The 27376-nt window shown below is 43.6% G+C and overlaps 1 protein-coding gene across 4 annotated transcripts in view; it reads left to right on the top strand.

Moving 5' to 3' along the window:
• Positions 1–26974, top strand: part of SNX24 (sorting nexin 24) — a 157543-nt gene extending 130569 nt beyond the window's left edge. The window contains exons 4-8 of one of the 4 annotated variants that reach the window (XM_047730771.1): positions 17744–17838; positions 19466–19498; positions 19994–20058; positions 25448–25511; positions 26280–26974. In XM_047730771.1, the coding sequence (XP_047586727.1) occupies positions 17744–17838; positions 19466–19498; positions 19994–20058; positions 25448–25511; positions 26280–26370 (348 nt within the window). In that variant the 3' untranslated portion in view covers positions 26371–26974. Of the gene's footprint in view, positions 1–17743; positions 17839–19465; positions 19499–19993; positions 20059–25447 lie in introns of all 4 variants that reach the window. The other 3 variants (XM_047730772.1, XM_047730774.1, XM_047730773.1) reach the window with 3 other exon arrangements.
• Positions 26975–27376: the final 402 nt, after the last annotated feature.

Genomic DNA, 27376 nt, shown 5'->3' with positions numbered 1-27376 from the left:
AAAAGAAAAGAAAAAAGATGAGACTGAGGCGCGTTCATCTTGTTGAGCATGCGGAGAAGGCCAAGGGAACAGTGCAGGGAGGGGCAGTGGGAGGAGAGGGCAGAGGCACATTTGTGGCTCTGGTGACCCCGGTGGCTGCAGCTTTCTAAGTGAGTGGCGCAGGAGCTCCAGAGGGTGCTAATGAAAGTCTGAACATAGAGCTGGGGGAAAGGAAGCTTTCAGCTTCAGCAGCCGGGTGGATGGTGCTGTCAATGTACTGAGATGAGGAAGGGGATGGAGGAGAGGGTGGCAGCTGGGGGTGGGTTTTTTGGGGGGTTTGGGGGTTTTTTGGTTATTTATTTATTAAAGGAAATACCAACTTCTGCTTTGGACCTTTTGAGTTGAGGATGTCTGTTAAGAAATTCAAGCAGAAATGTCGAGAAGGTATTTCGTTCCAGAAGAGAGGGCTAGCCCGGAGCGGTGAATTTGTACCTCACCACCATAACGGTCTTAAAATCCGTGGCAGCTGGGACTGCTCGGTTCGTGGGAGAGTGTGAGGAAAACAGAGCCTGCTGGCTAAGCTCTGAAACATCCCACTATTTCAAGGTCAGGTAGAAAAGGAAGGAGCAACAAAAAAGGGTAAAAATAAGATAGGAGAAACGTGGAGGAGTTGCAGAAACAGAGAAAAGTGGGTGAGTGGTTGTCTGGTGGAGAGCTGGCTGCCCAGAAGTTGAGTGGGGTCGGGATAAAAGCAGCGGTTGGATTTAGCAACGGGGAAGAGATCTGTGATCTTGACAAGCGGAGAGTGGTGGAAGCCAAAGCCAGTTTGTAGAGGGTGGAGTCCTGGATGGACTGAGATAAGAAATTTAAGCAACATCTGCAGAACATTCTTGAGAACTTTGGCCATGAAAAGAGTCAGAGAAATAAGCTGTAATCTCTGAGGGGGAATTTGTGGTTTGTTTTGTTCTGTTGTTTCAAAATGAGATACTAGAGTATGTTTCTATGCAGATAGCAATGGTTCAGTAGAGATGATAGAAGGATGGATGGATTCATGGATGGATGGATGGATGGGTGTTTGGTTGGATGGATGGAATTAGATCCCGAATATGCAGAGGAGAGAAGGGCTGTAATTAAAGAAGCAAATGCTTGAGAAAATTAAGAAGTGGATTGAGAGCCAGAGCATAAGTAGAGGAATTGACCTCTGATTTAAGAAGGGGCACTTTTTCCACAAACACGGAGAAAGAGAGATTGATGGAAGAGGAATGTAGGTGTGGTGAAGATAAGACACATCAACTCTTCACACAAGCTTTGATGGCAATTCAGAAGCCATCAGAGTTGATGGCAGAGTTTGACTCTACCTCTGAGAGGGAGGGTGGAGGAAGAGCTCAGGGAGATTCAAAGAGAAGAGAAGGTATGAAATGGGTACAGGTGGTTCGTCTAGAGCAGTGGTTCTCAAAGTCCTGTTTCTGGCTGGCAGTGTCCACATCACCCGGAAATATGGAAGCTTTTTTGAAATTCCAATTCTGAGTGCTCGCCCCCAAACCCACTGGATCAGACAGTCTGGAAGTGGGACCCAGCAATCTGTGTTTTAACAAGCCTTCGAGGGGATTCTGCTGCTGGCTGAAATTTGGGAACCACTGTTCTAGTGAAAGGTAGCAAGATCATATTCTGTTGGTTAGAGCTTGAATTTAGAATGAAAACAACTTGTTGGTATTGAATGGTTTTTCTTGCAGTGTTTAGCACCTGGGTTGAGGGATGGGTAAGAGATGCTAGGATTCAGCCACAACTGTGGTGTCCCAAGTACAACAGAAGGAAGGGGAGTCCTGGGGTTGGAGGTATTTTAGGGAACTGATTATGATGGTAGATCATGGAATCCTAAGCTGGACGAGGAGGGCAGAAAAGTCAGAGGGGTCTGATGGAAGTGAGAAAGCCCCAGATCCATGCATCAGAGGTCTCATACATAGTAGAGGGGCAACACCATTGCCAGGAAGGGCTCTGCATAGCAGCTCAAGGTCATGTGTGAGCTTCCTGGCCCACGGAGGTAATACTTTGAAGATCTGACTAAATGAGTTCTGCATAGAAATCATAGAAATTCCTTAGAACAAAAGTTGGCCCATGTGCGTGCTTGCGTTAAGAGGCCAGGAAATTACAACATAGCTGGATTACATACAAGGCAAAAGCTTTTTAAAATAAAACCATGTAAGAAAATGCTTCCTTTCTTTAAATCCACGATTTCAATTATTTAGCTTCTGCGAGGGTCTTTTAGAGTTCCCAGGTCGAGTTCCAACATGGGGGTGGGGGTTCTTGCCACACACAACACTGAGGAATTCTCAGATACCAGCAGGGCGCCCTATAGTTCAGCTCAGTTCTGACATTACTTCTGCGGGGATATGTCAGATCCCACAGGGTAAGGATTCCATCCTACAAGATGGCTCCCCACCGCATACTTCAGACTCAGTTAAAGCTTCAGGCTCTTACCTGTACTTCGGAGTGACTGGCTATGGATTGGAGGTTCCAGCGACCTCCCCTTAAGTTCACTTAATTTGCTAGAGTGGTTCAGGGAACTCAGGGAAACACTTAACAGTTCCTGGCTTATTGAAGAGTATGATAAAGTGTACCCATCAGCAGTCAGATGAAGAGGGATGTAGGGTGAGGTCTCAAAGAAGCTTCTGTCCTCTTGGGTTTTTAGGGCTTCATGACATAGTCTTAATGGACTAAGTCATTGGCTGTTGACCAGTTCAGCCTCCAGCCTTTCTTCCCACCCTGGAGGTTGGGGGGTGCAACTGAAAGTGCCAGCCCTCTGATCATAAGGTTGGTCTTCCCACAACCAGCCCCTGACCTTGGGTGGATCCAAAATTCACCTTCATTAATAACAAGACACCCATTTCAACTTAATGTTTATGGCTCTGAAGCATTTTCAGGAACTATGAATAAAAACCAAATATTATCTAAGAAATATATATTTGGTCTTCTGAAGTAGAAGTATGAGATGAATGTAGATATAATGTATATATTAAATCTGTATTTCTTATAAATCATTATAGCACCAATTGGTTTTGCTCATCTTATACTCCTACTACTACTAAGGAAAATAATAATAAATATTAATTTTTATTTATTATGGTATATCAGGTACTGCAGCAGTTTCTTTATGGGCATGAGTCTTATTTCATCATGACTACAAGGTCTGAGACAGATGGTTTTTTTGTTTTGTTTTTTTTTTTAGTTTCCAAACCTGTTTTATTTATTTTATTACATATAAGGTATTATTTGTTTCAGGGATACAAGTCTGTGAATCATCAGTCTTACACAATTCACAGCACTCCCCATAGCACATGCCTTCCCCAGTGTCATCACCCAGCCACTCCATCCCTCCCACCCCCCTTCCCCTCCAGCAACCCTCAGTTTGTCTCCTGAGATTAAGAGTCTCTTAATGGTTTGTCTCCCTCTCTGGTTTCATCCTGTTTCATTTTTCCCTCCCTTCCCCTATGATCCTCTGTCTTATTTCTCAAATTCCTTATATCAGTGAGATCATACAATAATTATCTTTCTCTGATTGACTTATTTCACTTAGCATAATACCCTCTAGTTCCATCCACATAGTTGCAAATGGCAAGATTTCATTTCTTTTGATGGCTGCATAGTATTCCATTGGATATATATATACCACATTTTCTTTATTCATTCATCTGTTGATGGACATCTAGGTTCTTTCCATAGTTTGGCTATTGTGGACATTGATGCTATAAACATTCGGGTGCATGTGCCCCTTCAGATCACTACATTTGTAACTTTAGGGTAAATACCCAGTAGTGCAGTTGCTGGGTCATAGGGTAGCTCTATTTTCAAATTTTGAGGAACCTCCATGCTGTTTTCCAGAGTGGTTGCACCAGCTTGCATTCCCAGCAACAGTGTAGGAGGGTTCCCCTTTCTCCACATCCTCGCCAACATCTGTTGTTTCCTGACTTGTTAATTTTAGCCATTCTGACTGGTGTGGGGTGGTATCTCATTGTGGTTTTGATTTGTAATTTCCCTGATGGCAAGTGATGTGGAGCACTTTTTCATGTGTCTGTTGGCCATCTGGATGTCTTTGCAGAAATGTCTGTTCATGTCCTCTGCCCATTTCTTGGTTGGATTATTTGTTCTTTGGGTGTTGAGTTTGATAAGTTCCTCATAGATTTTGGATACTAGCCCTTTATCTGATATGTCATTTGCGAATATCTTCTCCCATTCTGTCAGTTGTCCTTTGGTTTTGTTAACTGTTTCCTTTGCTGTGCAAAAGCTTTTGATCTTGATAAAATCCCAGGAGTTCATTTTTGTCCTTGCTTCCCTTGCCTTTGGTGATGTTTCTAGGAAGAAGTTGCTGTGGCTGAGGTCAAAGAGATTAAGTCTTTGTTGAGACAGATGCTTTTTTTTTTTAAGATTTTATTTATTTGACAGAGAGAGATCACAAGTAGGCAGAGAGGTGGTGGGGGTGGGGGGTGGGGAGGGAGCAGGTTCCCCACTGAGCAGAGAGCCCGATGTGGGGCTCAATCCCAGGACCCTGGGATCATGACCTGAGCTGAAGGCAGAGGTTTTAACCCACTGAGCCACCCAGGCACCCCGAGACAGATACTGTTATTGACCCTCTTGAAACACAGAGAACCCAAAAAACTTGCCTAATCTGAATTGTAAACAATTTAGATACATGTTTAGAAGTGCATACAGTCCTCGTAAACTGAAACTACCTCATTCTCACTTCTCAGGAGCATCTGTTAAATCATGGGTGTAGTTTTCCCTTAATCATCGGCTGTCCCCAGGTGATCACACCTAGCCGAACCTTGTGGAAACATACCCAAAAGATTTTTTTACAGAAAAATGGGAGCTTTCCTGTCAGCTGCTCCCGGATACCTCCCTGGCTCCTTTTTCGGGGCACCTATGGGACAATCTGGGGGTGAGGGTTGTGGAGTAGACCACAGCCTGGGGTGGCTGGTCAACTTGGCTAGTGTGCTTTTAGTGCCTAGGACAGAGAAGGTATCTAGGTTGTCTCCATCAGTCCCTCTGTTGTATTTGCCACCCCCCACCCCGTGTTGCATTTCTCCTCCTGCATTTCCACCTACCCCACTGATGTCTGCCTCCTTCCTCAGGCACGTCTGTATCAGGGACAAACCACGGGCAGCAAGAAGAAACGAATGCAAAAGTGTTATCTTTGGACACCAGAGAAATAACTGTCAGCTTCTTCTTCCCTCAAACTTAGCTAAGATCTGGAAGATACCAACTGCTTGAAGATGTATATGGTCATTTCAACCTGCTAGAGTATTAGTGTAAATCATTAATATCTCCCTTTAATTGCTCTTAATAGAAAGCTGTTAAAAGATCATAAAATTTGTGATTAAAAGGACCTGTTTAAGTAGAATTGTATTTTTCTTCCACCAGCCGATGCTAAATTATTCCCTGTGGCTCATTCTACAGTGATTTGGACAGTCCTTTGTAAAATAAGTTTAATGAAACACTTCCCATTTCCACAGGGATGGTGCCTATGATTTGTTTAATAGACCCAATTTGGTAGGATATTTTTCTGGATAATCAGCTTACGTTTTTCTTTGTTTAGTTTCATCTCATTAGGTATATGCTTGATTTCTTCCCTGTTCCATCATATGTGTACTCGGCACCTGCTGTGTTAGGCAGACAAGTTTTTCCTATATTGGTCCATTTCTTGCACTTTATAGGTTGTGCAATATACGTGTGAGCCTAATTGCTTTTTCATTTTTCATAGGCTGTTCTTTATGGTATAGACTTCTCTAAAGGCGTAAGTTAAAAATAGAATATCGGGGTCACTTAGCTGTTTCTCCTCTCTTTCTTCTTTCCTTCCTTTCCTACTCAGTACTGAAGTAATAAATTAAAGGTAGCAGAGCAGAGTTGGTTTTTTTCTTTTCTTCTGTCTTCCCTTTAAAGTATTCTACCCAGGACTCTGTTCTCTGGGCCAAAAATAGGACTTTATGATCTGTAGAAGCAAGAGGTTTATATCAGCAAGAGCTTGTCTTCTACCTCAGATATCAGCCCAAATAAAAGGGCCGAGCTAAATGTGGGGTTTATCTTTCTCAAGCATATTATTTCTCAAGCACTACCCATGGTAGATAATTGTGGGTTTGGGTTCAGTGGCTCAAGATTATCAGGGGTTGGATCTCTTTGATTCTTTTGGTGTCTCCCTCACGATAATCAGAGGGCAGCTGAGCTCAGAGCTCATGCTCATGTTTCAGGAGAAGAAGAGGGAGAAAGCGGGTGGAGAGATGAGCAGAGCCTGACCCTTCACTTTTGGGCAACTTTTTGGATCTTTCCCAACCAGCAACTTCCACTGGCATCTTCGTGGCTCTGTCTTTGTCTCATGCCAAGGGACTTTGGGAAATGTTGGGGAGCAGGGCTGTTGTGATGGTTTTTTGTTATTGTTGTTTGCTTTTTTAACCTTGGCTAATTTTCACCTCCCCACCCCCACACTCCAAAACTGACAGTGCATTAATAAGGAAGAAGGGAAGAGTGGATCTTGGGTAGCAACTGGCAGTCTGAATCACGGCCTCCAGGGGCAGAAGACTGAGCAGAGATTTCGTGTTTCTGCCTAAGTAGAGAGGAGCTTTCCATGCAATCATTCTGTTCCTGCTTCCTGGGGATACCTGGGAGTTTATCAGAAAACACCTGCTGTAATGTGAAAATCTACAGGAAAGGGTCCGTGTTTGTTGTGGAGTGTGAGTCCTTGAATGCACATCTGTAATTTAGTTCCAAGATATGGGAACATTTCTCTCGGTGTCAGATTTGGGAGAAGGGCTAGAATAGAGAAGTTCTTTCCATGGACGCTGAGACCAGGGTTACTTGGACGTCCTATGAATGATTAACAGCCATGTCCACAGAGGCCTCCTTTCTCCTGCTCTTGCTATTGTATTCCGTCTTCCTTGGTGTGGTCCCACTGGGCTTCTGTTAACCCACCAGTGTGTTTTAGGTGAACAGCTTTATTGACTGAATTTTTGTTGTTGTAGCCAAGAGGTCAAGGGCCTCTTTCCCCCTGTCTTTATTATTTGCTGCCTAGATGTGTTTTTAACTTTGGACCTTGGAGCTGTGTCCACGAGGGCCACTTTCCATTGTTGGTGTCGGTTCTCTGAGGACCCGTTCCTGCATCTCAGAGCAGTCTCTGCTCAAGCTCTCGCCACTTCCACACAGGCTTCCTGCTCAGTCCCGTGTACCACATGCTGTGCTCGTCCACGGGTCTGAAATTCCCGTTAAACACTCAGTGTAACACAGTAACTGTAGCATTTAAGCAGGAGATTCAATGCAGTATACTATTTGACAGATACATAATCAGATTAGGAGTCTTCATGTAGACATACAAACCAAAAAAAAAGATACTTGCCCGGTACCCTATGTCTGAACTACTGTGTCGTAGGAACGTGGAGACCTAGGAATCCCTCATTGATCTGACTCCACCACCTGAAAACCCCAGTGCTGGAGCGTCTCAGAGTGTACAGTACGTGATGAAGGAGAATGCTGAATAAATCAGAGGGATAAACTAGGTGGTGGGAGGAACATTGACGGGACTTGAGAGAGCGGATTGTTTTCAAGCTCTTTAAACACTTTAAAAACATCAATTCATCAACATGCAGAGGCTATGCTAATTGTAAATCTTTCATTAAAAACCAGTCTCCTGAGGCCGTCTCCAGCCAACATCTTACAAGCCCAGTTCTGATTACTACTTCTTCCTTAAAGTAGTAAGATCACCTTTCCGTAAGCATATCCTCTGATTTGTATTTAAATGAGTATTGTACCCCCCCCCCCCCCCCCCCCCCCGCGCCCCCATTATTTGAATTCCTAAATCCGTTTTGGTTTGCTTTGTGATTCACTGTTTTGTTCAAATGTGTTCATAAATTCTGTGGTCTTAACTTTGGCCTTAGAGGTAAGAAGTTAGTTTATAATGGCTTTTAGAATTTGTTTTATTTGTTTGTTTTGTTTTGGTTTTTTTGGATCATCAGGGAAATGCCTGATAAAATTCTGTTGTTATCTGTAATCTATTATTGAGTCACATTATTATTCAACATTTAACTAGGTAGTTGGATCAGAAGTACATAAAATGTGGCTTTAAAGTCTTTCAACAGTCAAAAAAGAATGGAGTTGGTCAGAGATTGTCAAATAGATTTGGAAGTGTTATGAGGCCAGATCCTTTTGAAGTATGCTTTTGTTTTTTTTTCAGGTTTTGTTGTTGTTGTTTAAATATAGGGAAGAGATTTGATGGAATTTATTGCCTTTCAAGTTTTTGTATACTTGTAAGACTTAGTTGAGATGTTAAGATACACGTAAAATCCAAGGAAAATCGGGAATGTATTTTAAGGGAGTCGATTTCATTGGCTCCTTTAAATTTATCTGTGAGATAAATTAAATTTATAAATACAGTGGGAAAATATATATTGGGAAAAACTAGGATTCTAGTTGAATTCACTAAAGGAAAAAAATCACTAGGAAAAGAACAGCACAGTGCTGTTGCGTATGCTGTAAATGTCAGTAAATACTTATGGAATGAATAAATGAATGAATGAGTGAGTGAATGAATGGAGACATCAGTTGAGCAGTAGTTTTGGAGCTAGAGAGCTGATCCTGACTGCCCCTCTGCCCTCTGAGAAAATTTGCACAGGTGTTAGCCTTTGCGAGCTCCCAATTTTTCCATTGATAGAATTTGGACAATGATAGCCTCTCACAGTATTGTGAAAATCACCTAAGATAAGGAACTTGGCACAGAGTAGGCATTAAATAAATATTATTGTAGTTTTAAACCACCTTGGAAATTTCCCTATTTGGTAGGTTAAAATTCTTGAAAGTTAGTATGACTCAGTCCACTATTAATCATCACAGCGCATGAAATGATTCTGTTTTTTCCACGAAGATAACTTAGCCCATACCCAGGGTTTGGGGAAAGTTTCCTAAGGGAGGTAATGCTGGAGCTGTGACTTGAAGGCCAGGTAGGAGTTGCCCAGTTGAAAAGAGGTGGGAAGGGCATTTCCAGTAATGGAGCCATACCCTTAGGGAAAGATAAGCTCAGTATACTACTTCAGAAGTGTTGCTTGGATAGATTATTTCTCACCCTCTCTTACAAGCTCTACTTGCTACAGTTGGGGGCAGGGTTCCCTGGCCCAGGATCCTTATCAGAAAAATATTTGAGGGGCGCCTGGGTGGCTCAGTTGTTAAGCATCTGCCTTCGGCTTGGGTCATGATCCCAGGGTCCTGGGATTGAGCCCTGTATCGGGCTCCCTGCATGACAGGGAGCTTGCTTCTCCCTACACCTGTCTCTCTCTCTCTCTCTCTGACAAATAAATAAACAACAACAACAACATATATATATATATATATTGAGCGTAATGCTCAATATATATTTGAGTGCAATGCTCCCATATATGCACATTTAATATATATTTGACCGTAATGCTCCCATATATGCACATTTAATATATATTTGAGCGTAGTGCTCCCATATATGCACATTTAATATATATTTGAGCACGATGCTCCCATATATGCACATTTAATAATGACTTATATACCCGTGCTCCTTTATGAATCCATACGTCAAAAATTAGAAAAGACAAATCTCTTTATTTGTTAAGTGAAAATAAATAGAAAGTCTGATACCTGTTTTCCTGGACCATAGTTGATGATCTTCCTTAATTTCACACATGCCTCTAACCTACTTTAGAGACCGCTGGCCTAAGAAGAATATACTGAGCATTGGCACAAGTTTTCCTCATGCTTCCCAATCATGTTTTATAAGAGTTTAAGGTTTATATTTTCAGTATCTGCTGGGTCTCATAACTTCCATTCTAAAAAGTTAACATAATCATTGGTTCCTTGCTGAGTATATCCCAGGGATCCCAGTCGGGGATCTGTTTCCTAGGAGCAGAAACAGAACTACTCAGAAAGGATATACCTCGAACCTGGGCTGACCTGTCCCACAGATGAGCTCAAGAACCAAAACTACAGAACACAGAAGGAAATAAACAGCTATGACTGAGAGTCAGCGCACACATAACAGCAGGACTAAACCCCAAGAATTTGGAGGAAAGGACAATTTGATGAAAACCAAAAATTAAAATGGTGACATAATTGAAGGCATAGGGAAAGAGCTAGCATCAAAGTAAAACAGATGAGGCGGACGTGGAAAAGTACCAGTAGAAATGAAAACAGTCATTGACATTATCTCCACGGCTTGACTAAGAAGTGGTTTAGACATAGCCAGAGAGCAGATTTAATACGTGGTCACTGGTCATGGGGAGGAATGGGGCACTATTGCTATTTCAGTCGTGGTCAACATACCATTCAGATCATGTCACGTATACCCAGTCCCCCCGCCCCACCGCTTACCACTAACACCACTCACTGCCCCTAAATCCATGGAGGACCAAGAGCCAAATCCTTGACATGACCCAGAAGCCCCGCCCAGCCTCTCCAGCTCTGCTTCGTTGTCTTCTCAGGCACAGCCACACTGGCCGTGGGATTCTTTATACCACCAATAGTTCCACCATTCAGTTTCCTGGGCTTTGCATCTGAACTATGCCATTCCCTCTACGCATCAGCTCATTCGTCCTCCAGTTCCAGGATCACCTTGCCAGGGAAGCATTCCTTCTCCCAAGGGGTTCATACAGTGCTTCCTTACGAACGTTTAAAAAAACAACTAGCTACGTCCCCGCAAAGTCCTGGTTTCAGTTTGTAACCCCACATTCATGACTGTGGTTATTTGAACACCGTTCATTTTCCTCACTGGACTGCACATCCTGAGTGGGCAGGACCATGTTTCTTTGGCCAACCATCATGCCAGTGGTTGGGCCTAGGAGGTGTTAGATAAATGTTCCAGAAATACACAGAACATAAATTTTGATATTAAAGTAGCTCAAAAGATGGTTGATGTTTCCGTTTCTCTTATTCCACAATTAGTTTTGTCCTTTTAGCTATATTATCAGAAATGGTATTTCTTCTTTCAAATCTGTCTTGAGCCGTATTACAGTATTTCTTTGCACAGACTTTTTTTTTTTTTTTTTTTTTTTTTTTGCCATTTTATATAGGCCCTTGTCAGCATTCAGCTTTTAGTGCAGGTCCTCAGATTCCTTGCAAGATAGACCATAAAGCCCTAAGAAACCACAGCAGCTGAATTCATCGAATAGTGCATTTTTTTTTCCAGGCACAGAATTAGGTGCATCTTTTTTTTTTTTTTTAAAGATTTTATTTATTTATTTGACAGAGATCACAGTAGGCAGAGAGACAGAGAAAGAGGAGGGAAGCAGTCTCCCCACCGAGCAGAGAGCCCGATGCGGGGCTCGATCCCAGGACCGTGGGATCATGACCTGAGCTGAAGGCAGAGGCCTTAACCCACTGAGCCACCCAGGTGCCCCCAGAATTAGGTGCATCTTAACAATGGTGTCACCTACACACGGAAGGAAAGAACGGGGCATTCTTCAGATCCACCTATGATTTAGATTTCTTTTAGGTGGCCATCTGACTTTTTTAAAGTATTCCTTTGGTAACCTTACTGTGGCTCATTTGGTATTGTGAGTGAGGGCTGGGGCGGCGGGTGAGCAGAAGCCTGCAGACTGTGAAGGCTCTGTGTACCGGGAGGCTTCCGTCCCTGAGGACAGGGACACCACCGCCCACTTACTTCAGTGAGGAGGCATTGATTTTTCTCGTTCTCTGTTCTTCGCTGCACCTCTGAAGCAGGTGTGCTAGGAAGCAACTTTCCTGGTGGGCAGAGGAAAAACCGTCATGAACTTTGTCACCCCCACAATCGGGCATTTCAAACCCAACTAGGTAGAAGAGGAACAAGGCTTTAAAGACTCCTGAAAAACCTCCCGACGTGGTTCAGCATTCTGGGCCATTGTGACACAGAGGTTCCCCACAGTTTGCAACAATCCTTGATAGACAATGGGGCAGAAATGTGTGTGTGTGTGGTTTTTTTTTTTCTTCTTTCCTGTTTTGAGGAGAGAATAAAAGGATCAAATCGGTGAAAACAATGCAGCTTTGTGCAGCAATCTGGGAAGGTTAGCAAAGTGGTCTTGTCCAAGTTTCCAACAAGATGTTCCGTTCCTGTTATAATTGGCTGCTGGGTAGGTTTGGACCTAACTAGAATGCCAGCGTTCGATTTCACCGTGTCCTCGGTGGACACGTGTCACCGTTTATGCTCGCCTTAGTGACAATTTTCTAAAATGGAAACTCGTGGGAAATCATTACAGTGTTTATATGTCTCCCTTGTCGGATGGCGTTATCCTGTGATATTTTACCAGTGTTTTCCACTGCATGATGGCATCTAGCGAAGGTTAAGGCAGAACAGGTCCCTCTGTAATTTTGTGACTGCATTTTACTTACTGAAGAAGAAAAGATAACTGACAATTAAGTATTTGGGATGTCACAGAAAGAACATGTGCAACTAATCAATGGTATCCTTTGGGAACATGATTTTATAAAGCTGATAAGGTAGAAAAATCGGGATTTTGTGATTTGTGTTACATGATGATAATTGCACCTTTTCAATAAAAAAGACATTTCTCCTCAAGTAAACATTGAGCTTGCAGGGGATGCCGGTAGAAATGCTCTTGTTTTTCTGCCCCCATCCAGGCAATTTTTTTTTGGAAAAGTTGTTGTAGACCAGGAGATTTTTTCAGCATTCTTTTAGAGTGATGTTTCTGAAGGAATATCTGGTGTGTTTTTAAGGAAAGTCATTTATTATCTTGAAAGCAAGTAACACTATATGAAGAATAATAATTATTTTTTGCTTAGTACAAGGTACCGTTTCCTAGTTTTAATGTTTATCAGAGTTGGATACAGTAATAACAGTCTGTTATATAGTATATCACACACTTGTTGCAGTTCTTTATTTAACCCCATTTCTCATGTGCATCTTAATAATAATAATAATAATAATAACAACAACCTGGTTTTTAGTCTACATAAACATGGAAATTTCTTTGATGCATTCTTCTGTTCATTCTCTCGCTTCTCCCATGTGCATGTGTATCAAAGAGCAACTAAAAGACATTCAGAACCTAAGCTTTTTTTTTTTTTTCCCTTTTTTAAGATTTTATGTATTTATTTGACAGAGAGAGACAACAGGAAGAGAGGAAACACAAGCAGGGGGAGTGGAGTAAGGAGAAGCAGGCTTCCAGCTGAGCAGAGAGCCCAATGCGGGCTCGATCCCAGGACCCTGGGATCATGACCTGAGCTGAAGGCAGTGGCTTAACGACTGAGCCACTCAGGCGTCCCGGAACCCAGGCTTTTCTAGAAGCTCTTGCAATGCAAGTTTTCCCGTACATGGGAGACTTTCTCTTGTTTTTTGCAATGGCTTTAGTTAGATAGAGACACCTTCTTTGCTGGCTAGGACATTCCTTTCTTACTGTCCCAACAGCTTGGAAAATCTCCACTCTCCTTAAAAAACATTAGTTAACTAAAAGACCAACCTCCTGGGCCCTGGAACACCTCATTCCATGCTCAGTACCTGCTGTTGGGGTGACCTTTTCTAACAGAAATGATTTTGAATTTTCTTTTCATTTTCATTGCTCCCCTGTAGGCCTTACTGCATTTATTCTTATTTCTCTTTCTTTGGGGGCCAGATAATATTGCATTAAGTGGAGCAAGAGGATTGCTCAGCTCATTTTTCTATACCTTCTGGAAGCAACACTTCTTGCTGACCTACCGCTTGAGACCAACAACACTTGTATATAAACAGCTACTCTTCATCTCATGCCTGGGTACTTAATTCTGCCTCATGTAGTATTTGACTCAGAACTTAACACCTGTAAAATTTAATTTAATGGGATTTTTTTCCGATATTTTTTTTCTCGAATTGGTCATATTCATTTTGAATTCTGATGTTTTACTATATAAATTAGTCGCCCAGCCATGGGTCCAAAGTTGGATCTAGTGTTGGAACTCTACCATTAGTTAATTGATTAGACAGTGTGGGACCCATCACTGCCCTGTGTTTGAGAATGCTCTTCTAATAAATGTAGGGTACTTGTGCCTCCTTGGCTGGACTCTGACCTGGCAGTGATAGAGTTTATTTTATTTTTTTTAAAGATTTTATTTGTTTGAGAGAGAGAGAAAGAGAATGAGAGGGTGAAGGTCAGAGGGAGAAGCAGACCCCCCACTGAGCAGGAAGCCCGATGTGGGACTCAATCCCGGGACTCCAGGATCATGACCTGAGCCAAAGGCAGTTGCTCAACCACCTGAGCCACCCAGGGGCCCCCTGGCAGTGATAGAGTTTAAATAATATTTTCTCCATGTTTTGCTAACTTTGGGAACCATCAACCCTACCAATTGTTAAATTCTAGAATCTCATATGGAAGGCACAGCGGCCATGAATATGATTGACTGTCTAAATTCAATGCAGTAGTAGATTTTTGACCTACCAGAAAGAATCCTGCAGCCGGGTACCCTCCACAGCCCGGGGCTGAAAACACTAATGAATTCTAGTCACAAGGCACCGCATACTCCAGTGGGGTTGTAATTGACAGAGAGGTAGAAAACTAAAACGGGAAGGCTTTGGGGGACTGGCATCCAGCACAGGCCCGGCAGTGAGGGCTTCAGGTGCCCGGCCAAGCAAAGAGGGTGCCCAGCAGCGTTGCTGCTGCACTGGAGCTGAAAGCAGGTGTCCTTGGTGGGGCTGTCAGGGCTCTTGAATCCTCTGCCACCGTCAGCACAATTATGTATGGATGCATATTTTTCAGCCAGCAAGATTCTCAGCTTTTATCCATTTTCCAAAGGGATCCATGAATCATAGAGGATTAGGAAGCCCTGTTTGCTGGATGGACAATAATCCAAACTTCCAAAACCGATAAAATAGGCTGTTGAGGATTGATAGAAGGAAGAGATTGTAAGGAAACAGTGAACATTTATTGAATGCTAAGTGTGCACCAGAGACTCTTGCGGACATTGTCTTACCCTCACAGTGACCCCACGAGGTGGCTGGGGGTGTGGGAACCCAGCTCTGGCTCTAAAGCCCTGTACTTCCTACCATACCATCTTGCCTCTAAAAAATGGAAATGACTAACGAGTGAAGGTTAATAAAAAATCACGGTACGCAAGCTAAGACAAAGGGGAAATAGGATTTGATATTCAAAATATAATTTATATATATTTGTATTTATTATATTTATTTATATAAATTTTTATTTGTTTGTTTATTATATGTTTATATTTATTTACCTGTTGGATAAAGTTGGTCAGTTAGACCAGACCGGGGTCCCAAGAAGGTGGAGTGGACCAGGGTGCAGCTTTAAGAGGGAGGGATCTTCTTGAGGGAACGCTTCTCAAGAAACAGGAGAAGATGGGGCGCCTGGGTGGCTCAGTCAGTTAAGTGTCCGCCATCAGCTCAGGTCATGATCCCAGGTTCCTGGGATGGAGCCCCAGGGCAGGCTCCCTGCTCAGTAGGGATCCGGCTTTACCCTCTCCACACAGCTTGTGCTCTCTCTATCTCAGTCTCTCTCTCTCTCTCAAATAAATAAGTACAGTCGAACTGTAAATCCTGAGATCCATATTGGTGACTCTCTTATGAAAAATATTTGAGAATTTCAGGGAACATTTAATGAAAATGCTCACAAATTTCTGGAGTTTTCTATATTCTTTTTTTTTTTTTTTTTTTTTTTTTTTTGCCAGTATGTCTTACCTAAAAAAATGTGATCATCTCTTTGGAGTGTTCTGTTCGGGGAGGCTGGACAGGATTAATTCCCGCCCTGGTGTTGCGGTATAAACAGCTTTTTGCCTGTCTTTTGTCATTAATGATCATGCTGTAGATGTAGCCAGTGCATTGTAAGCCAATCTGTCAAGGCAAATAAACAATTCACCTTGTTAAAATTCCCTAAATCTTGCATTAATAAAACCAAACTAACCCCTTGAACACTCAAGAGATGTCTTCCTCCATACTGCAGTGATGGATGACATGTCTAAGGATCCTGGAAATTAAGTAGTTCAGGTCATTAAAAGTGTCCCACACTTGTTATTGATTTAATTTATTTTAAAAGGTGGGGGTGGAGATAAGAGTGTTACCCCCCCATTTTTTTTTTTAATCTGAAAGCTGCCACTTATACACATAATTAAAACTATTGCCTAGGTGAACAGCTCTGTTTTTGTTACAACATTAAGCTTTATTATTCAAATAGGTGTTGTGTCATTCTCGTAAAGGATGTCAAGAAACATGGAGATAATCATTACAACTTACTTTATGGCAAAAATTCCCTGGAGCTTCATATATACAGTGATTCTTACAATCCTTGAGTTGTGGGCACTGAAATGATGACCTATGGGCACCCTCCCAATTTCCCCGAGTAGATGGAAATTCAGAAGGTCAGTGAAAATAGTAATGAAAGCATACCTCTAGGAAGAAGAGCTTTTTTCTATTTTATGAACTTTTTTTGTTTCCCTACCTTCTATTGCCTTTCCTTAAGCCTCAGTGGGTACAATCAGCTAGGTAAGGAATAGGAAGAGACTGAGACAGAGCTGGGTTTTCAGATGCCTCCTCTCCAGAAACTGAACAGCAGGAGGCTTGAGCGCTGGTGTAGCTTGGGGCTCAGCCTGCCTCCCTCATTCCATTCACATGTCCCGAACTGGGTAACTATTTTATAACTCCACTAGAAATGGGACCACTCAGTATGTAAATTATGACAGAAAGCAATAGGCTATATAGAATCGCATATTTCAGAATATGTATAATTTGACCTTTTGTCCTTGGTGCCTCATGCATCACACTGCATAGCTGTGCCTGATCACGGTGTGGGTGACGCCTCAGCATCCCTTCTCATCGTTCTTTAAACAACACGTGGGAGGAGGACCACGGTAAATGATAGAAATGACCTCTGAAAATAATTCTCTTACTTTCAGAGACTATCATGCAATCTTCGATGTTTTTTTCCATGGTCTTCGTAAAAATAATAATTAAAAAAAGGTGGGGGGGGAGTGGTGGGAAAAAGGGGCGACTGTTTAATCAGAACATACACTGTGGCTCTCTTTTTTGAAAACAGATACCCATGAAAATGCACTTGCGTGACTCGGAGAGCCAAGAGCAGGCATGGTTATGCCATTGTCCCAGCTCTTTAACAGAGCTTTAACAGAGCTCCCTAAATGGACGAACCGTATAGATTTTTTTTTTTTAAGTATATATGCTGATTTACACTTAGGGGTAGAGTTATTACTGACCCTTTAAGTGGAGCTGTCCAAATGGCCATAAATGTCACTTGATCCAAATGCCAAAAGCGGTGATAGCCAAGGGATCTTGGCTAAATCTTCCAGTTAAAAAAGCCATGCATAGTATTTTTTAAACAATGTGGTCTCTTGTAGACACACACACACACACACACACCCCAGACCACTTAATCACCCAGTAAGGAAAATTTGATGTACGTTTCTTAGCAGTATTATTGATGCTCCCAGGTTTTTAAAATCCTCTCATCAGAATCTCCATGAAGGCAAGAATTCTGTCTACCTGGTGGCCACCTGTCTTTCCTCCTAGTCAGCATCTGATGTGTGCTAGATGATCCATAAATGCTGATTGGGTGAGAGGATAGATAAAAAAGAGTATTTGGGATCACTGAAGAGTGTGGCTGTCTCCTGAATTCTTGGTGGGTGAGATGGAGACCGCTCCCCACCAACCCTTACAGACTGTGATAATGATGCTGGTAAGAACTAAGATGGGTGGTCATGACTTTTGACATAGTTCATTTGCTTACTGGCTGCTTAGTAAATTTCGCTTTCTAGATTCTCTTTTCTCCTTTCACAGGCTGTCATTTTGGAAAATGAAGAGCTTCCCAAACTGTTCCTCGATTTCCTAAACGTGCGACACTTGCCCTCGCTACCGAAGGCAGAGAGTTGTGGGTAAGACGCGTTGTTCTCCTATCGGACATGTATCTGAAACTACTCTACAGTTGCTAGTTGGCCTAACCAATAACCACCGCCCCCGACCCTTGGGTGGTGCTGGAAGGGCCAGCCTGGTCACGCCCGTTCTCTCTGCTGGGACAGCACTCACTCGCCCCCTGCCTGTGGTCAAAGGAATTCCTCTGTGGTCTTCACCGGTATATTGCGGCCAAATGGCAGGCTCAGGTTTAGACTTAAGGAATTGACTTATTAAAATATGGTGCTTCCTGGAGTGATGTTACATGGTGGGAATTTTGAATCTAGATAGCCTATGGAGGGACTAATATATTTTTTTGTGGGTACCCATGCATGTGCAGTTACATCATCTAAGAGCTGTGAATAACCTTGGAGATGATGTTAGCCAGCTCCCTTATTGTTGACCTGAGCAAGCTGAGACACAGGAATTAAGTATCTTTCCCCAAATCTCTCATCTTGTAGCTGGCAGAGCCCAGGCTTTCCCACGTGAGCTCTCTTCCCTGCTGTCTTTCTGCCTCTCCCACAGGACCTTCTCCTGTGGGGCTGTAGATCCCAGTCCCTGTGTCCCAGGAACCAGACATTTGCTCTCACCATCAGTTGGGAAGTGTTCTTCTAAAGAATGAACTCTGAAACAAGCCCCTTGCCCAGCTCTGGGCACCTGGCTCAGGTTGAGCTTGCCTCTGAAGGCCATCAGCATCACCCCTGACATATCAAATCCATTTACAGGAAAACACATCATTACAAAGACTCTGCAAACCCACGCAGGGGAGGGGGTTTTGTTCATCCTCCTGCCGCCTCCAGGGCCCCCTGAAGGACGCACACTAACTACAAGACAGTCATGGGGACCACACCCACTGTCGGGTTAAAACCCGGCCGTCTGTGGGAGGAAAGGCTACAGACCCTCAGCCCCCCAACCCGCCCCCCGCCCTGGCAGTGTTGCTCAAGGCCACTTTCCACTCGCCCCACAGCGAGAATTATATACTGAGCTCACCAATAATAGGAATTGTCCGCGTGGCCTGTTCTGACTTGAAGTGCATTTGCTAGGACCTTGGGGAATGTTTTTGTTTTTTTTTTTTAAGATTCTATTTATTTATTTGACAGAAATCACAAGTAGGCAGAGAGGCAGGCAGAGAGAGAGGAGGAAGCAGGCTCCCTGCTGAGCAGAAAGCCCGATGTGGGGCTCAAACCCAGGACCTGGGATCATGACCTGAGCCGAAGGCAGCGGCTCAACCCACTGAGCCACCCAGGCGCCCCGGGGAATGTTTTTAAGAAGAGATTTTAGGAATGACTGAGTGAAATCTTATCTCCATTATAGAAGCCCGAAAGTAAAACCATAGGGTTTGTAAGTGATCCTCAAGAAAACTGAAGTTCAAGAATATGGCGGTCTTAGATTCTTTAGAATGAGGCATCACAATCGCTTCTCAGCCTTTTGGCTAAGGTCAAGTGTAGAATGAGGTATCAGTCATGCTGTGGCTTTGTCAAGACACCTCTCTTTTCCTAATGTTTCCCAATTTAGAGCTTTAAGACTACTGACTCTTTTTTCCTTGGTTTGCAACAACCTTTACCCAACTGACATGGTCTTCCTCTTCTTCTTTTAAAAAAAAAATTCTAGATCTTTTGATGAGACGGAATCTGAAGAATCAAGGTAAGAACTAATACTAGTCAATCAAGAGTTACGTAAAACCAAAAACAGGACTGTGGTTCTGCTAAGTGGTGAATTACTGTGGTGTAAGTGTATCCCGTCACAATCTTCTTGATAATATTTGTTAGGCAGTTGATTTACAAATATGTGATAGAAAGTGAGAGAAGTAACCAGTTATATCGAACCCTACATTGTTTTATGCCAGTCCTAAGAATACTAATTCATCAATAATTGTGCTCTGAGATGGTGCACTTTTCACCAGTAATTTGTCAAATAGATGGTATACCCGTTCCAGATTCCACAAAGAGATGTTGAGAAGGTGAACGCAGGGCTGGTTGGTTCCCTGTAACTCTGCTCACTATTATTCACCCACGCGGTGAGATACATAGACCTTGAGATGTCCCCACACAGCAGTTTGATCCCCTCAAAGCTAGTTTGTAGTGTTTTCTGTTTACCGTCGTCCCCTGATGCTGACATGCCTGTTCTTGACCTTTCCAGCAAACTGTCCCACCAGCCGGTGCTGCTGTTCCTCAGGGATCCATTCGTCTTGCCTGCAGCCAGCGGTAATCAAACCTGTCATCTGCTAACAGCTCTTTACTGATCTGACCCTGCACCACATAAACCACGTTTTTAATACAGGTCTAACAGAGTGACATTGGTCCAGGGCTTAATAATCTGCCAATAAACCAGCGCTCTTGGTGTAGGAGACATTCAGAATTTTAATTGGGGCAGGCCTTTCCGCACGAAATGTGATTTTTCTTTCTACCTTACCAGGCAGTTTTGAATGAGAGTAATAAAGAGGAAAGATATTTATTGGTTTTTCTTTTATTTTTGTTTTTGTTTTTGGTGGTGTTATATTTTGGTCTCTGCTTGTTTTTATCCAGATGATAAGATTTGAGTCTAAGGCTCTGGTTCTTTTTTTTTTTTTTTTTTATGCTTTTTCCCCAAAGCGGTGTATCTATATTACATGTATATCTTTACTTCTGTTTAGGTTATAGCATCTTAGATGGTCAGCTGTGTAGTTTTAGAAGTTATATACTTAAATATAATGAATTTATGCACACAGGTAATCAATATTTTATTTTTAAAGATTTTATTTATTTATTTGACAGACAGAGATCACAAGCAGGCAGAGAGTCAGGCAGAGAGAGAGGGGGAAGCAGGCTCCCCGCTGAGCAGAGAGCCCAATGCGGGCTCAATCCCAGAATCATGGGATCATGACCTGAGCCGAAGGCAGAGGCTTTAACCCACTGAGCCACCCAGGTGCCCTTGTAATCAATATTTTAGCCTGGATCCTCTCTTTATGCCAAGAATTTTGAATTCTTCAGAGTTCCTCTCAAAATGTCCTGCTCTACACCTCTTCATGAGTGCCTTCTCAGATGTTACTCCTTTAATTTTTTAACAGCCTCATAAATTAGGCAACGTGGGTATCCTCGTTGGCTAATAAGAGAGTTGGAACCCCAGGAGGTCCCCAACTTGCCTGGTGTCACATGGCTGATGGGCAGACCTCCTTGGTGCTTAATTTCTTTACGTTGATTGAACATTCAGCCCTTATTCGTGGGAGTAACTAAATAGCAGAGCAACTCAATGGCAGTAGATAAATGATTCTAACAGTAAAACCCTATCACCAGTAAGAGAGATGGGACCAATCTGTGGCAACGGCGCGTGCACGTAGATCAGTGACTTAGTTGGCAGCGTGAAGAAGGCCGGCCAGGACCCAGCCCAGCTCCATGAAGGGACCATTCCTAGCGCCCTGATCTGAGAGAGCTGACATTTCTTTGCAATATGGGAATATGTTCTCAGAGTATGTTCCCTGTACAGCCCTTTCCATAAGACATAATTGCCTTTCTCTAGCATTTGCTTCCCATGTTTTTTTAAAAAAAAAAAAAAAGCATATTCTATCAGTTGACTTTAGGTCAACAAAATGTTGCCTCACGTAAGCTAGGCTAGATGAAATGGGCGATGTTCTGTAAAGCATTCTGTTTCTCTTCGGAGCATGGTTCTACCAGTGCCCTGTACGGTACAGTACTCTGTGCAGGTATTACGGACGGTCAGAAATTTCTGGCATTGACCCCACGCTCCTGTGGAGGTGGGGAGCACGGGACGATCGCTGTGAAGCATAGTGGCCAGGTGCTCAGGGGTCAAGGAAGGCGTTTTATGATCCTTGAGTCCACATCATCCCTCTGACTGAGCTGCATGTGCTGTGCCCCTGGTGGGCAACAAAGAACAGGAGGCACTTAGGGGAGAAGGAACTCAAGGGGCAGATATCTGGAGCTAGAAAGGGCAAAAGTAGGGATCGTTGGTAGAATGTTGACGTGGACGGAGGACTCGCGCAAATGGGGGATAGCTGTTCGGAGAGGACACAGGAATCACGGGTTTTATGGACAGGATGGCCCCAGGCGGGGGAGGGCCGGGCACCAGATCTGGTTTTGGTGCAGTTTGGCTAACCCACCTTCCTGAATCGGATTCCCATTGTCTTACCAGCGTGAGGCGGCTGATAGGCTCTTGTAGATCTTAAGCATTTAATCGAGAGGTCAGTTTTACTGGCATCGCATTTCTGGGTTATTTAGGCCTCTTAACAAAACGTGGGGGTACTCTTCCAGAGGACTCTGATTGTGGAAATACCATCGCAGGTGAACTGACAGTCAGACGCTATCCTCCTATAAAATGTTAATAATCAGTCTTCTCTGAACATAGGCTCTTTGGCCTGAGTTTTAATTTCTCAGGGGAATTCAGAACAGCTCTCGCGCTGGTCCCCAGCATCATCTCTGGCATGGCTACACTCCGGATATTTTTCCATCAGCTTTCATCAGACCTCCCGTCATCTTTGGCCACTTTTGACCGCTCTCTCCCCTCTCCTACTTTTCTGCCCATCCCGGGCAGCCTACTGGTGGGCTATCATAGACCCTCTTGTCTTCTCCTTGGCTTTCTTTCAGATCAACTCCTTGCTTGTGGTCTTGATGGCCTTGTGTGTGTAGCTGGGACACCGTCTTGGGTTTCCAGCCCCACTTTCTCTCTGAGTTTAACTCTACCAGGCTCTCACGGCCCTTCTAAGAGGACTCCCTCCTGCGCTCTGCCCACTTCTTTCTGGGTCTCATAGGTGTGCACTCCATAGGTCTCATAGGGTCTCATCTCATAGGTGTGCACTCCATTCCCCCTCAGGGCACTGCTGTTTCCCCCACCACCTCCTTGAGCCCTCTTCTCGTCCCCACATGGGCACTGCCTCCGCACCTTCCAGGAGCAGCTTGAGAGGGCCTTTGCCCGCTCTGCTCTCAGGGGGCTCTCAGGAGTCCCCCCGCCCCAATCCCATTGCCTTTTTTTTTAAAAAGGTCCACGTAAGTGTTTACCAGCATAAATGAGAACCAACAAAAGACGACAAGTAAATCTTTCCTGAATCACATTCCTTGTCATCCCCTCTCAATGGGAAACAAAGGCCAGGGCAGTATTCAAGTAACAGCGGACACGGAATTAAAATCATACATATGACAAAACCAAAATCCAAAGTGTAGAATGGAGTGGAACAGATGAGGGAGAAAATGACCTCTGATAATCTGCTCATTGGCTCCCAGTCAGTGGACCTTGTCATAAAACACCTCTGTTCCATTCACGTGGATCATTTCCTTCCTTTACTGTCATGCTGACCCACACAGTTCCCTTATTCTCTCTCTGTCATGTTCACCTTCTGAATCTCCGGCCTCTACTAGTTGCTCAGCACTTGCTGGACCGTAAACACAGCACCTTTGCCAGCCATCTTCCCTCTGCTGGGAATGCCCCTCGCCCAGACACCCTCGCGCATGGCCACCGCACCCTGCTTCCCCTGGTATCTGCCCGCAGAGGTCTTTCCTCACCTTCCCGTCTCCTCACCCTCAAGCCTCGTGCCCTGCTTCAGTTTTCCCCTTTATTTATCCTTCTGAAGACTTATTTCTTTATTTGGGAGACAGAGGGAAAGAGAGCAGGCTCAAGCAGGGGGAGGGGCAGAGAGAGAATCTCAAGCAGAGTCTGTGCAGAGCGTAGACCCTGATGCAGGGCTTCATGTCACGACCTCAGGATGGCGACCTGAGCCGACATCAAGAGTCGGACGCTTAACCGCCTGAGCCACCCCGGCACCCCTCCCCTTGAGCTTAAACCACTGCTTGACCTATTCAGATGGTATAGCATTACTCAGAGTAATTAATGGTATTTTCCCCTTTTCGTCCTTTTCCCCCAAACTTATTTAAATTCCTTTAAGCTGAACATGCTGATGATGTCATCACACTAACCTTCAAACAAACTGTTATGTTTTGCCTGGCAGAGAATAAATACCCACACGTCGACGTGTTCTCTTTGGCCATCTAATTGAAAATTGATCAATATCTCCACTGACAGCTCTTGGTTTCAGTACACTTCTGTGGGGGAGGAATTCTTTTAAAATTAAAATGAACTTCGGAAAATCATTGCTCTTAATTGGGTTGAAAAAAATATATAGGTTTAAGTCCTACTACAGATTATTAAAGATATGTTGTATGGAAAATTATGTTGTTTCATGCTGGATTAAAGCAAACATTAAGAAATCGAGCATCATCACCCAGAAGTCATTGAGCTGCTTGTGTACTGAAGATATGTTTTAGGCATATCTTGTGGGTGTGTTCATTTGCTTGTCTCCCTCCTAGCGTGGAAATTCCACGGTATGCCCAAGGTATGGGCAGGCACTATTACTTACTTCTCTTCCCAGTGATTAGACCGTACTTGGTATGTGACGGTAGCGAGTACTAACCATGTGCCCAGCACAGGTTCAAGTGCTTTGCTTCACCCTACAATTTGTACAACAACCTTTCAGGCAGGTACTGTTAGGAAACTTCCCTTTACTCCCTACAGGGAACCCACCACCACTTTGGACTTGTCCCCATGTATCCTGAGTGGCAACCAGAGCCATCTTTGCCAAACAGGATTCAGTTCTGTGTCACTTTGCTTAAAATCCTGGTGTGTGTGGGGGGGGGAAGGGCTGGTGGTTTCCCTGCTTTTCAGACAAAGCCAGAATTTCTGGGTTTGCATGCCCTCAGGCTTCCTCCCTCACTCTCTTATCAACACTAACCTCCATTCCAGTCTTTGAACTTTCCTGGCTCCCTCCTCCCTCAGACTCGCCACCTGGCTTGCTTCCCCCGAGAAACTTTCTGCCCTCCCTTTGTACATGGCTTTATGTAGTAGGTACTGTACAGAGGTTGGGTTCCTAAGTGAGTGTCCTAGTTTCTGTCTGCAAATATTGGACCACCTAATTTCCTTGCATAATAACGATATTTATTGAAAGTGGTAGGCTTTCATGTAAATCCTAGATAGACTTAATTACCTGCAGATTGAAGTTGAGAAATTGAACCTCTGGGTCATGTGATGGTTGGGGGTCCCCCGTGCAAAGTATCCGTTCATATTTTTCCTGACGGGATGGCTTTCTTCAGAAGTGTGCCCTTTTCAGTTAGGAAGACCACCCCCGTTCCTCCTGCTCCCTGGACGCGTGCGCCACGGAATGACCATCCTCAGGACAGCTTGGACTGAACGCTGCTGTAAACCACAGTGGAAAAACTGCAGCCAAGTATTCCCAGTAGAAATCTTGGAATTCCTTCAAGTATATTGAGATTTTGTTAGAAATTGAATTGCCAGTGTAATCCATCTTCCTTGTGAGAAAACATTCAGATAAAGAGCTGGGACCTAGCAGCATTAACCATTAGAACATCCCCTAAATCAATAAGCTACAAATCTGGCCGTGCATTCCTACAGAGCCTGGTCGCGCACCCAAGCGGCTTTCGGCCGCGGCGACATGACAGATAGCGTGTCCTCAGCGAGAGCAGGCTGCAGGGTGACTCGGGTCCCCGAGTTGCTGGGGGCCTCGCCTTGTACTGGTTTGCAGAATGCGGTCGTTGCGTTTTACTGCTGTGCCTAAGAAAAGCTGTTTTCCTTTTTTTTTTTTTTTTTTTTTTTCAGATTTTCCAAATGTGGTTATTGAAGGGGTCCTCCATGGGGTATTTTACCCCCATCTACAGCCCAGGTAGAAATCCTCCATGGCTATAAGAAGCTGAAGCGGGTTTCACGGAAATAGGTATCTGCCAAATTAACCTAAACTCTATGACATAACAGCTCTAGCTCACAGTCAAATTCACAGCCCCAGCTTAAGGCAGGGCAGGGACATTTCCATTAGAATGGTGCTTTTAAAAATAGAACCTGAACCTGGGCGGTGCTGAGGTTAAGGCCAAGTGTTTGAGACGCAGAAGGTAACTGCCAGTTTCGAAACTGTAGGCGATGGCGGGGAGGGGCAAGTGTAACAAAACAGAAGTTACTCTCTGCTTTAGTTGCACTGTTTGCTGATTGAACATCTTATCGGGAAGCTTGGCTGAGACCGATCTGCTTTGGTAGCTTTTTTTGTTGTTCAGATTTTTAGGACGCTGGTCTTTTCATCATGAGATTTTTCTCTGTCAGTGATAGGTACATTCCATGGGAGGGTCACAGAAACAGCCTGTGCTCGGTGTGAGGACGGAACTAAACTGGAAATTAAACTATGCTGATGATGTTAGGGCATTTTTAAGACTCTTGTCATTGCGATTCACACGGCAGTGGAGTTGCTTCCTTCCTGGGGCTTAGCTTCTAGTGTCAGGACCTAAAATGAAATGGAACGTGGAGAGCGCCTCCTTGACAGCCGTTTCAAAAGACACCATATTGGAAATCTGCGCATCCAACACAACCAGGTTTTCCTCCGGTGTTGGAAGAAAGGACAGTTTCTTCCGTTGAAGACCATTTGACGTTGTCAGTGTTCGTTTAGGGCCATGTTGCATAGAACCGCATACCTTTCAACACTAGAATCAGTCACCCTGCGCCCTCCAGGATGCTTGTCTTCTGAGAGACCGACGTGAACTGACTTTACCTGAGGAGACGCCACAGTGGTAGCGCTTGGTTTCCTCAAGGTTCTTCCACCCTCATCAGGGTTTACTCTTTCATTCAACTGGTGAGATTTTCATGGGATTCATTGTTATTTTCCTTATTGTTTCCTTTTTGCTGACCTCCTATATGGAATTGATGTAAGTTCAACGAATGAGCTGACCCCACTGTACATCTCACTGACATTCATATTTTCAGTAGTAAAGGGCAAAATCATATATACAGACTTTATGTATGTGCTGTATGGGGGCATTTCATCGAAAACTGATTAATAGCTAGCCTATTTATGGTTATTCATTTTACTAAGCATCTGTGTGGGAGAAAAATATTTGGGTTCAAAATGAATAACTAAATCATGGTTTTTGGTTAGGATCTAAATATACAGGTTTCAAGCCTGCTGCGGACTTTGAGAGATAACGTTTATGATAGATATGTTACTTCATGCTAGAAGCAGGCAAGGACTCTGTAATCTAGTGTCATGAACCAAAAATAACTGAATACTCATGTGTGGGAGATATTTTTTAAATGTTTTGTTGTTAGCTATTTTGAGTTAAATAAAAACAAAGAACAAGAAGTGTTTGAATTTGTCTTCTAGGATTTTATTGGAAACACAAATTATGTCTTGTCTTTTTATACACACACACACACAACTTCTCACATACTCATAGGAGCTTATTTCTAATCTAAGTATTAAGTTACCTCATCTTTAAGCCAATAGGTACTCATTCAATAGGCGATGACTTACAAAGAGGGCAGGATTTTTTAAAAGATTTTATTTATGTATTTGACAGAGAGGGAGAGAGAGAGCACAAACAGGGAGAGCAGCAGGCACAGGGAGAAGCAGGCTCCCCGCTGAGCAGGGAGCCCGAGGAGGGACTTGATCCCAGGACCCAGAGATCATGACCTGAGCTCAAGGCAGATGCTTTCCAAACAACTGAGGGACCCAGGCACCCCAGGAATTTTTTTAAATATAAAAACCAA

The sequence above is a fragment of the Lutra lutra genome, chromosome 5 (genome assembly GCF_902655055.1).
Source record: "Lutra lutra chromosome 5, mLutLut1.2, whole genome shotgun sequence".
NCBI classification, from domain to species: domain Eukaryota; kingdom Metazoa; phylum Chordata; class Mammalia; order Carnivora; family Mustelidae; genus Lutra; species Lutra lutra.
Note: the sequence above shows the minus strand (reverse complement) of the source record. Positions and strands in the feature narration are given on the sequence as shown.